Source organism: Peromyscus maniculatus, chromosome 3, assembly GCF_049852395.1.
Source record: "Peromyscus maniculatus bairdii isolate BWxNUB_F1_BW_parent chromosome 3, HU_Pman_BW_mat_3.1, whole genome shotgun sequence".
NCBI lineage: Eukaryota > Metazoa > Chordata > Mammalia > Rodentia > Cricetidae > Peromyscus > Peromyscus maniculatus.
In genome coordinates, this window is record NC_134854.1 from 21,828,190 (window position 1) to 21,840,588 (window position 12,399).

The following is a 12,399-nucleotide window of genomic DNA, read 5'->3' on the forward strand; positions in this document are numbered from 1 at the left end:
CCTTAATAGGAAAGAGAACGTTCTATGGTTGGGAACGCTGTCAGAGAAGGGGCTAAGCCAAGAGATAACACACTTCTGAGACTTTAATTACCTAATTAAAAATTTTTTGAGTGTGCACAGATAAATCAGAGGAAAGAGGCTGAAAAATGTATTGTGACATGAATGTACATACCTAATTAGTGCAAGGCAAGGGAGGATCTACACTTTCAAGTAGCACACTATGCTCTAATACTTGGTCATATGTTTATTTACCTTTGTTTGGGCTACAGAGACCGAGTGACATTGCAAGAGGAGGAAAGGAGATGGGGAAGAAAATAATAACACTAGTTTTCATTTGATTATTTAAATAAACATTAAGTTAAATATTAGTCATTGGCCTTTTGTCATAGGCTCTCAGTGTTCTACCACTGAGGGATTTGAAGGATAGGTGAGGAGACAAGATATTTTTTGAAATGCAGGTTGTCACCAGTAAAATAGCCTTTTTGATAGTAATGACAGATTTAAAGGAATTGCTTATAAACCGTGTCCTGAACCCAGTATTTACCTTCACACCCTGTGCACCAGGCTGTCCCTTCAGTCCATCCAGACCATTGTGTCCCTGAAAGGCAATGGGCACTTTAAAAATGCTGTCATGCTGTAATTTCCATCTTTGCAATTATTATGTCTCCTGGACAGATCCCGCGGCTGCTAAACTAGAACAGAGTCCAATGTCCCAGCTCAAGTGAGCTGGTTGCACTACCCTGGGTCAGTCACTTCATCTGCATGCAGGTGAGAGGGAAGGATGCTGGACAAGCTTCCTTACGTCCTTGTCCTCCTAACCATTTTATGGCTTTCAGATACTTCTAACTACTTAAAAATAATCCGTAATTTACCCAGTTTTTGGTGAGTTTTGGCTCCGCTTAAATTTCTAGCAGTTTCAAAATTCAGAGATGTGGAAACTAGGATCTGTTCCCAGGAATGTAAATACAATGGAGTTCTTCCCGTCCCCCACCCCACCCCACCCCCATCAGCATTGGTGTTTTTCTCATTTAGATGGAGACTGTCCTCACCCGAATGCCTTTGAAGCCAGGAAGTCCAGGAGTTCCCGGGAAACCACGAGCACCCTGGGAAAAAAGACAATTCAGAACCAAGTGAATAAGGTTTTTCTTAGAAGTTAAAAGGCAATGCTTTCCTCTTTCCAAATCAATTCTCTCCTCAAAGCTCAAGTTTGGAATCAAAGGCTGGTGTGTTGTAAGCATGGAGTCACAAAGCAACAGCTATGATATGAGAAACAAAGATGGCGGCATTTGTAGAAAACGTAGTTTAGCTTTTCATAGTCTGCGTTCCTTCCTTGGTTCTTTCCCTTGCCTTTAATCCATGCCACAAGTGTGAGTGGCATCTGTCCCACCATCAGATGCATGCTCCCTTACAACTGACTCTGGACTACACATTGCTGTCCATGACCTCACCTGTGGTCCGACAACTCCTCTCTCGCCGGGTCGTCCAGGTTTCCCAGGGTGACCCTAGAAACGTGAAAGCACCATAGGTTCAGCCTTTACTTGGGAAACCATGAGGAGAGAAAGGTGCACCTAAGACTGTGGACTCAAGCACACGTTTCATTAACAATCACATCTCTCAAGTACAAGCAAGTTAATTAGTATTTCATTAAAGTAATATTTCCCATATGGGGAGGCTCATGTTAAGTATATTGAGCCTTCAGCATAGAACTTAATTTGGATTTACATGCTTCTGTTGAGATGGGAGTATTTAAAAGTTGTTTTGGAAGAGCTTGAGAATAAACACTTACATCCTCCCCAGCCTTGCCAGGAGGACCAGCTGGACCACGAGAACCTGCAGGACCCTAAGGAAATGGAGATGCATTGTGAGGTGAAGACTGTTCACAAACCTCCCAGCAAAGACATTTTTTTTTTCCACACAGGGAGAAAATGTTCTCACCGTTTGACCAGGTTCTCCAGGCTCACCAGCAGGTCCTTGGAAACCTTGAGGGCCCTAAGGTAGGGGAGAAGGAACATTTATTTACTTATTTGGAAGTTATGAAATCAAGCTCAGATCACTGCACATGGTAGACAAGTACTTTGTCATTGAGCAGCATCTCCATCTCGTGAGAGTAATGCTTAACCTTGTATTTTATGTAAGAATGATTGTAAGATTTTGGTACTTACGGGGGCTCCAACAGCACCAGGAGGGCCTCTGGGTCCCATTAAGCCCTGCCAAGAGCATACACATGGTTAGTGCTAAGAACTCAGGTCCTTGTTTGGAGTAGCGATAGCTGAACTGGGAAAACTAGAGTTAGAAACTGTACTGCTGAGCTGCTGGCTGTTTTCGATGGACAGATGAGCAAAACCATCCTAGTGTTATTTCATAGTTTTTTTCCTCCCTCCCAAAGAAGCATTTAAGAACCCAAATTTGCTGTACCCCCACCCTTTCTTGTCCTTCACTTCTTTTTTTATTCAGGACTCTGAGAATTGTATGGGGGAAGCCACAAGTTCCTCAAGCTGTGAGAAACTGGGCATCGGGAGAGTGTTCGGGGCAGTGAGGTGAATTGATCTTTGCACCAGAACAGAAGATATAATGGCTGACAAATCGTTTCAGTTAGTTCTCTTCGTCCTATGTCATCTCTCCATGTCATACTTAGTTAAGAAATTGATACCTCTATTGTCACAGGGGCATAAATTGAAAAGGATCAAAAGTCCTTCTTAATGATTAAAAGGAGGTTTATTATAACCGTAAAGCTCCTTTCAGGGCTGTTGGTGACTGACGAAAATGTCAAGCAAAAGTGGATGTAATGAGGGATGAAGGAAAAATCAATGATTATTGAGGCAGCCTATTGGAAGAATCTATCATAGGATATTGAAAACATAACACAAATGACAGTGGTTTGTTTTCCTTTTTCTTCAGGAACACAAATGAAAGGTAAAACAGAATATTATGAGCTTTTGAGCTAAATGTGGTTTTCTTTAGCCTCTGCAGTAACCAAGCCTGAGTATTGTATGGGGTTGTGTCATCCAACTGTAGGACCCACTCCTCATACAGCTGAAAATACCTCCTGCCCAAGTTCTGAGTAGTTTGTTCATAATAGATCAACCATGAGGACTCTGCAGTGAGCTTATCTACTTTATTAAATGACTATAGTGAGACAATACATATTTTATTTAAAGAAGCACATTATTTTAATTATGGAAATTATTTATTTTGTTTTAGAAATTGCTTCAGTGTTAAAAAGAAGCTGTCGCTTTTCAATAAAAATATTTTTTAGGTATCCATTAAGTATAATTTTCTTTGACATCATGAATTTTTAATTATATTTATTCATCTTTTCATGTATTTGCAACAACTTCATTTACATAAAGGATATTTTATTTTGTGGAGGCTGTAAGATGAACTATGATTAATTCAGAAAAAGACCCTATGGGGTTTGGTAGTTATTGATTTTCTAACATGGAAAATTATTTTAACACTTTAGTGCTGCCTACCCTCTCTATTTGTTAAACACATATCTGCTTATTGCACATGTCTGTGTTAAGTGTGTAGATGTACCAACTTAAATTACATTTCACTGATATTTTAAAGTGAAATATTTTGCTTGATTCTCCCCAGAGAGAGGCTTTAAAGACAAGAAAATCTGTAATCCATATTAATTTCTTCCAGCTTTTGTCCACCATTTTAATTTTTAAAATAAAGTGACATCTACTTCTGCTCTATTTCCCACTTTGTCTCTTCTTGAGAAATGGGTTCTACTTTACAGCTGAGTAATGTCCAGCATTAGCAGAAACAACTCATTTCAAATGTCCAATATAAACAAAGCCAAAAGAATGCTTACATCTTTCATTTCAGAAATGAACATTTTAAATTACCGGGAAAATCAGGAAATTGGAAGTCATCAATTAAAGCTACATTATTTCCCGAGTGAGAGTTTTAATTTACAGAAAATATTGTCTTGCCCTTATAGTACATTAGTTTATTTCGGCCCATTAGCTTCAGAAGAATATCTTGTGACGATAGAGCACCAACGTAGGGCCCAGGTAAAAGTTGTATTTTAAAGACCATGATAACTAACAGATAAATGCCTTTGGAAAACATAATTAGAATCACCAAGTTGTGTGCTTGCATATTAAATTCTATGTAGTTAATCAATCTAATGTTTTTATTTCTGGGACATTTTCATTCTCTCTTATAAACTATTATATATTTTTCATGATTATGTCTATTTTTTCCCTATTACATCTCAGTGATGTTTGGTAGAAGCTTCATTTGTTCGCTAGGTCATAAATCATTACAAAAATGACAGGATGCGTGCTGATGACATAAATGCTACATTTGACTCATTCTCTTCTATATTGGATTTTAATAACTAGACAAGAAAAGGAATTTTCATCAGAATGGAAAAAAAGAAACACTCCTTATATCATTAAGTCCTTGAGGGTGAGCCAGAGGGTGAGGTCATTTGCTGCTGGCTGAGTAAATCAATTTAGTAGTAAATTAAGAATAGTGTAGTTCTGAACCTGTTGGGGGCACCTCTTAAATACTTGTGATGAAGGACGTGTTCTATTCAAGGACTAACTGCATGAGCCATATGTTGTCTCTCAAGCATCGTACCTACAGGTTAAGTCTGTCCTTAACTACCTGAGTGATTTTGGGAAAAAGGCCCCAGACTCTCCAGCCACAAGATGAAAGGGTTGAAGCAGAACTTGATGGCCCTTCCCAACAGGTTCATGGAGCATGTCCCTGCTCCTCAGTGCTGCTTCACAGCTTAAGGAATGTGGAAAGATACAGAAAAACGTGTAGATGTTAATCTTTTGATTGAACTGCTCTGCCTGAGTTATGGTCAGTATGTCCAAAGATTATTTCTTAGACATAAAAAGCTGACCTTTTTATGAGGCATGTTTGTAGAGAAAATTGAAACTCCTAACCTTGACTTGAATTTTGATATCTAAGTGTAGAAAAGGGAGTTGTTTTCATTTATCTAAGTATGGAGTGTTAACTATCATTGTGGCGTTTAACATCAAGTTTCTATACAAGCCTTTTTTCCCCTTCTAGGATAAAAAGACACAAGCATACCATTGGTCCAGGGCCAGATGAAACTCCTTTGTCAGAATACTGAGCACCAAAGTTCTGGAGGGGATAAGCACACACACAAGTATAAATGTCAATGGTCATACACTTCTATTTTCCATTCTGCTTTTAATAAATTTCCTGATAGCATTAAAAGAGAGCCATGTTTTAAGTAGAAATGACTTAGAATTCAGTACTGAGTCCCCAGCTGTCACCTACCTCTAGAGTAAGGAGGAATGGCTTCCTAAACCTTTACAGTCCCCCAGAATCCTTACAACTGAAGCAGAGTTCAGGGGAACAGGCTGTACTGGCAGCCTCTGCCTTAGCCCACAAGCTGCTAAGACACTTCTTTGTTCTGGCTGGAGTTTCAGAAAAGGATATAAAGAGTTTTCAAGTTATAGGAAAATTAAAATGCCCCTTAGAAGATTAAGCTTTTAAGAAATAGTTCACAGTAATAACTTCCCTGTTAAAGATCTCCCTTGGAGTGGTAGCTGTATTAAAGAAGGTGGTTTTTAATACACTCAGTAGATAAGCAATCATAATAAGATCTTTGGGAGAGAAAGGTCTTATTTTGCTGGCATGCAGTTGGGTATTAGAATCAGAATTCTGATTCCTAGTGCTAACCAATTAAGCAGCTATGTTTTCCTTCCTGCCGTGAGGCCATTTGGCACTCATGCCATTGTCAAAGACATAAAGCTAGAAGAAGATATTAATGAAGAAGGGAAATGTACTTTTCTTAAATTAGTTTCAAGCAAATTAAACCTAAGACCTCTTTGAATGTTGGTTCAGCAGACTCCAAGCCAAGGAGAATAAAGAGTGTCGGTTGTTTGTGAAATTGCTTAAGATCAGGGGCTTCACTTATGTAATTCAGTCTAATCAAACTCTTTAATAATGCAACACCTCTCATTTGTGCCTTACTGATAAAAGATATTAAATCCCCAAATTAAATAATGGTGCTGATGGCTGCAGCTAACTTCAGTGAACACAAAGACCCAGCCTGTAATTGACAAGGCCTCAAAAAGAGGACAGGCAAAGCAGAACCTTGAATGAAGAAACTAAAGAAATAAGATAAACTATATGAATTTCCAAGTAGAAGATTTTTTCCTTAGCTGCTAAAAATAAATTTCACAATTAACATTTTTCTAACAGAGCAAGACACTAAAGTCAGAAATAAGTTTAAAAAACTACTTAAGAAACCTTACCCCACCAAGACCAGGGAGACCAGGGGGGCCAGGGGGGCCAGGGGGGCCCGGGGGGCCATCGGGACCATTTGCACCATCTCTGCCTCGGGGACCTGCTGGACCCTGTCATAAAAAAAGGGAATTAGGGCAGGGTTAGAATAGCCCTGTCAAAACCTGTATAGTGTGTGAAAAGAGACCCAAGAACACATATGCTAAGGTCAGTTGTTTAGACTTGTTGATGTGAATGGGTGGAAAGATAATATGCTGTATCTGTCTTTGATTGACATTCAACATAGGTTTAATTTAGAAGGACGTTTAATGATTGATGTGTGAAGATAACAACTAGTGGCTAACACAGGGTAGACACTGAATATTAATTCATAATGGAACTGATTCTGTGAATGTCACATGTTCCACAGTGTATAAAGAGACACTTTGTAGGTTGATGCTAGTTTCTGACTCTTGTGAAGATCAATTGTTTCAGTATGTGATTTGTGAAGAGTAGCTTAACTGATAAGATCATTTTATCACAGGATAGGAACACTGTTTTAACATTATTCATGTTGTTAGGATAATTAACTGATATAATTATACAACTAATATATTGAGTAGAATGTGTGTAAGTCCACATTTTATGACAGATACAAGATAGTGTTATTTGTGTATTGGTAAAAATGTTATATAATGCAAACCATGCAAAACCATGTAGTTACACATATCAAAGAAATGTAGAACAGAATTAGCAAGTAGAATAGCAGCCTGGCTTGTACATGTGTGAATAGAGACAGACAAACATGTTGCTGCCGACTGCTTCACAATTAATTCCAATCTATACAAAGGTCCTTTTTTGTTGTTGGTTATTTTTTTTTCCCAAAAGAAACAAAACATGTTACAAAAAGATTTATGTGGTAGGGGATACATTTTCATTATATATGTATTGGGCAGGTCAGATTAAAATAAGAAAGCTAGGCTTGCAAAGAATTGGGCTGCCTATAATAGTGTTTCTTTTTATGAAAGGGTAATCTTGACTGAAAGAGGATATTGATTATATATAATAATGTTCATTTGCTTCTTCTGTAGGACATTATCTACTTAAAAGGTGGTATAATTATCTGAATACATAATATTCTTACACATTGTCAGTCTTCTGTAGCTTCTAATACATAGTTATTCAAATATGGGCCAAAGCCCTTTAATGGTTCAAAAATTACATACCCTTTCTCCACGTGGTCCCCTATCTCCAGTGGGGCCCTAAAGGAAGACAAAAACAGCGAAAGGACACAGGTCTAAGTAATTTACAGTGCACAGGCAAACTTATTGTGAAAATAATCAGCTGTTCAGACTGAGCTCACTAAAATCTTACTAAACAACAGCCGAAAGACCTGGGATAAAACAATAGATGACAGTCGTTTTTGTTAAAGCTGTGTGTAATTTTTTTTCCAAACTAGAGGACTAGAGGCTGCTATCGTTGCTAGTGGTCAATTCAATATTATCCATTGCATTTTTTTAGTAAAATGATTGTTATAGATAAAACAACCATGTTGTTACATTTTTACTGCACACTTACAGAGTCACATCTTTACAATAAACTTTGATTTATCATTAATAATTAATACAATATTCATTCTCCCAACAGAATATAAACAAATATTTAGAAAGTCTTTTAGTAGTAGTAGGTAAATCATCAATTTATATAACATAAATGCAATTAGAGATGCTTCTGGAAGATAACAAAACTTCATTACATCAAACATTAACACACTATTTTATTTTATAGTTTGGTGAATACATATTTGTATGGGTAAAATCTTAAAGTATTTTATTTCTATAATTCATATTCAAATGTAAATCATTCTGGTAATATCAGGTATTTATGGAGACACATTAGACTCTTACCTTTCTTGAAGATCCCTAGAGAAGATAAATGACTTTTATGGGAAGAATTATGTATATATCCATAGATTAAAGGTGATTAATATTTTGATATTATATACAAATATATCTATAGATGTCACTACATCATTCTCTTTCTATTATCTTAATCTAGCAATTTGAAATAAAATGTAAAATTTTACAAATAAACAAAATGTTGTCTACAAAATCATATATATATATACTTATATTTATATTGCAATTTTAATTCATGCACTAAAAATTTATTCCTAATTCTTTGCAAATGAATCCAAAGAAATTACAAAAAAAAAAAAGAAAGAAGGAAACTCTTTGACTCAGTGAGATCTTGTGCTCTGAGTAGCTGATGCTAAACCCAAGCTTCAACTGGCCCAATTACTCTCCACTCCCTATGGGTATTTTATGAGACCAGCCTTACTTAGTAGCGCCACCCATTTTGGAAAATGGGGTGGGTATTTCAGTAGAAGCCAGAAAGGTTTGGACTACTATACCCCTTCACAATTTCCTTGGGAAACCAAACTGTCCAATTTCCCTCCCTAGAAAATACAATAACTACTGTGATCAAGACAATCAAAGTATGAACATCATATTTTTCTGAAAATAGTTTTACTCACCGCTTGTAAAGCTGTAGAGGAAAGAAGAAAATAAGAAATAGTTGTGATATCATCTCATTATCAGTAGCAGTAATTAACAAATGATACACAGGTTTGTAAGATTGAATTACCTGATTAAAATACCCCTTCTATTTCTTCTCAAGAATATCCTAATGACTTCCAAATTATTCAGGTCAAAAACATACCAAGGAGCAGCAGGGTGATTTGTTTACAGTTTTAATATGTAAATATATTTTGAATTAAATGGTTAATTATTTACTATTTTATAAATGCTGTGAAATATTAATGTGTCTGGAGGACATTTCTAATGCTCAGCAATTATGGGGGAAGTGGTGTAGATGAATCACTGTCTCTCACACCAATTGATTGATGAGGAAATAATTCATGGTTTAGATCACCTTTAATACATAAGAATCTAAGAACACTTCGGAGAGTATGCACCCTAAAGCAGAGTTGGTTTTTCATAAAACATTGAAGTGACTTAGTCCTTTCCCCCAAAGGTCTAATTTGCATACATGAAAGCAAATTGATTCAGGAATCTGATTTTTGCTTTAAGTAGTTCACTTAAATTAGGTAAGGTCATTTGATTAACGTGCATCGAATTTGTTACCTAAGAAGGATCATTTTATGTAAAGAGAAAACTTGAAAAGATCTTGAAAAATAATGAAAAAAATACCTTTTTGCTACAATTGCTATAAGATGTTAAAGATTGGGTTACCTTCCTACAGTATAATAATTATAGATTAATGTGGTCTATAATTGTGGTCAGACTTGCTCCAGGATGATTCACCCCTAAAAATTGCTTGAGTTTGGTGGTCAAGAAGTATGTCATTTGGAATGAGAACATCTGTTGCAATGGTCACCATTTGGGAGGGTACACTGCCTCCAACATTAACATTTATGAGCAATTGATGAGAATTACTGCTAAATTAGATAAATGATATGTTTAGTTTATTGTGTCCATCAGAGGAAGAGCAGTTTGCTTGAACTGATAAACAGAAGTCTTACAGCCTTACAGCCTTTGGAGACTTGCCTTTTAATTACTCAGTTATGAACCATTTTGAACAATGTGTGTTGGGCAACCTTTTTTCCACACAGTGGTTGGATGTTGATTAGAAGGTACGTTGACAATCACATCTCCACCTTCCCAAGGTCTATTGTATTTTTCTGTGGGAGTCCCCACTTCTACTCTCTGTTTTCATATAAAGCTAACTTGTAACACTAATGTGTTCAATGCAATTCCTCCTCCGTATCCTCAGTGGGTATATGAAAGTGGATAGAGGGAACATACATGCATCAGAAATCAGGCAATGGTAGACATGTGGCATGTGGGTGGAGCTAGCTTTTGAAGTGCTGGGTGTGGCCAGGCATCTCTCAACCCTCATCAAGCCAACAGCTTTGTCTAGTTAAATTAGGCAGCCATTTTCAAGATGAAACCCGACTGATTTTCTTCATTCTTTCTACATCAAAGTCTAGTCATACAAGCTAGAAACGGAAAGTGGTCTTGAAGTTGGCACATTTAATTTCCATCCCACATTTTAGAAAAAGGCCCAGTTGGCTTGTTTGAAGCCACACGGCAAATGAGTAAGATACTTATGGGAAGAATTCCAGGCTCTCGAATCTCAGGCCAAGGTTGATATTTCCCAAATCTGCTGTTTTCATGTCTGAGTACTAGTGGGAACATGTTGAGGGCTAACTAAACAAGAGTTGATTTTAGCTAAAAATTACCATTTCTATGACCATGAAATGAATTGGGAAGCTAATCAAAAGACCAAAGTAGAACCCTGGACACCCCACTTCTCCAGATACTCTGACTGAGACCTCCACATATGGCCCAGAAGTGTCAATCACTCTATGGACCAAGGGAGTCTTTAACTGGAAAGTCCATTAGCTTAAGGCCCGGTCCCTGTACTTTCACGTTACTCCCTCTAGGGGGCGCTTTTTCATCATTATCTCCATCAACGTCATCCAGACCAACTTTGACGCCCACAAGAAAATGGAGACGGGTGAGTTTGTATTGTTACATTAAAGGGCTTTCTAAACTAGGCCTCAAGGTTCACAAGGTGGCCATGAGCACAGTTCTGGGGACTGAAGAGTGGAGTCCCCTGATTCTTTCACTCTGTCAGTAGTGTTTGTCTTATCTTGAGGCAAAATTCTTTGCCTCCTTGTGAGCGTCAACAACCTGGAGATCCAGGCCAGCTGTCTGGTTTTAAGGGAAAACTTTCCCAACTCTTGGCAACAGCCAAGCCTTCTATGTTTCCATTCTTTTAAAGTACTTTCCTTGTTTCTCTTCGCCCGGGCGTTTCCCCACAGGCCAGAGAGCATCCTCACAAGCTGTATATGGAAATGGGAGAAGTTTCCCCCCTTGACAGATCAGGGTGCCCATCTAGCTAGCCTCTCTCCTTCATCTCCCCCCAACAAGCGGAAGACACTTACATTGGCATGTTGCTAGGCACGAAGTTACTGCAAGCAGCAACAGAGTCCGCGTATCCACAAAGCTGAGCATGTCTACCACTTAGACATGCAGACTCCTTGTGTCGCAGAGCCCCTGGGTCACCAGCGGAGGTATCACCTGGCGAGCGCAGGCATGCAATCGTGACTGGTCCCTCCAACTTAGCCGAAACCTCCTGCTGCCGTGGTGCTAAAATAATAAAGCCCAGACCTGCTCTATTTATATGGCAAAAGTTTCTCCGTTCGGTGGGTGCCTCCAAAAACGTCTCCACCAATGGGAGGGCTGGGGCCAGGGGCCCGGGCCACAGTGCTGGGAGGAGACTGCGGGGGCGCAGGGGAGGGAGCCGAGCGGGGAGGGACGTGGCCACTTAAATTGGTTCCATTCTTTTTGAGGACGTGGACACTTTTGAGGCTTTCGAGGGGAAAGTCTGACTCTGTCTGCATACCTCCGCCCTCCCCAGGCACCCGCCCTCTCCGGCTCTTGCCAAGTTTGGAACCACTTTAGGACACCTACGTGGGCACTTTACAGATCTCTGGGCAGCGGGGCAGGTGTCAAGGGACCTGGGGATCTAAGATGAAAAAGCAGGAGCTGTCCAGTCCTGCCTCACCTTGTGCCCTGTGGGCCATCTGCACCCTGGAGGGGGCTGGGGCGCGAGGGAAGGAGGGCGACAGCGTGGCGAGATCTAGAGCTGCCCTCCCGGGCTGACTCCACCCTGCCCCCGCCCCAGCTTTTCTCCAGCTTTGGGGCCCGGGCCCATCTCTCTCTCTCTCTCTCTCTCTCTCTCTCTCTCTCTCTCTCTCTCTCTCTCTCTCTCTCTCTCTCTCTCTCTCTCCTGTTGATGGAGGGGAGCAGGCACCAGTGGACATTTTCCTCCAGAGGATAAGCTTTGCACTCTTAGATTTGGTTTGGTCAAATCTCCGGGAAGTCCTTCCCTTCCAAGTTCCAGCCCTGTCTACAGACCCTTTGCAGGATTACCAGCCTGACTCTGAGCCTGGACCAGATAACATATCAGTGAAAACCCAGCCCTCCCCCTTTGCCTTGCTGCCCATTCATGACCTCTTTCACTCATAGAAAGCTGCCTTCATCATCACACCTGTCCTCCTTCTGTTTAGGAGGAAATGTGGGAATGAGTGTAAACCTTTTTATTTGGCACCTTGGGTATACACAGCCTTTTCCTTAACATCCCCAC

The 12,399-nt window shown here is 39.4% G+C and overlaps 1 protein-coding gene across 2 annotated transcripts in view; it reads right to left on the minus strand.

Annotated features, from left to right (window-relative positions):
• Window positions 1–11,649, minus strand: part of Col1a2 (collagen type I alpha 2 chain) — a 35,788-nt gene extending 24,139 nt beyond the window's left edge. Inside the window, exons 1-11 of one of the 2 annotated variants that reach the window (XM_006991198.4) lie at window positions 11,195–11,401; window positions 8,759–8,769; window positions 7,449–7,484; window positions 6,255–6,356; window positions 5,059–5,112; window positions 2,163–2,207; window positions 1,936–1,989; window positions 1,787–1,840; window positions 1,449–1,502; window positions 1,050–1,103; window positions 545–598 (exon numbers count right to left, since the gene is read on the minus strand). In XM_006991198.4, the coding sequence (XP_006991260.1) occupies window positions 545–598; window positions 1,050–1,103; window positions 1,449–1,502; window positions 1,787–1,840; window positions 1,936–1,989; window positions 2,163–2,207; window positions 5,059–5,112; window positions 6,255–6,356; window positions 7,449–7,484; window positions 8,759–8,769; window positions 11,195–11,264 (588 nt within the window). In that variant the 5' untranslated portion in view covers window positions 11,265–11,401. Of the gene's footprint in view, window positions 1–544; window positions 599–1,049; window positions 1,104–1,448; window positions 1,503–1,786; window positions 1,841–1,935; window positions 1,990–2,162; window positions 2,208–5,058; window positions 5,113–6,254; window positions 6,357–7,448; window positions 7,485–8,758; window positions 8,770–11,190 lie in introns of both variants that reach the window. The other variant, XM_076566233.1, reaches the window with a different exon arrangement.
• Between the last annotated feature and the right edge of the window lie 750 nt (window positions 11,650–12,399).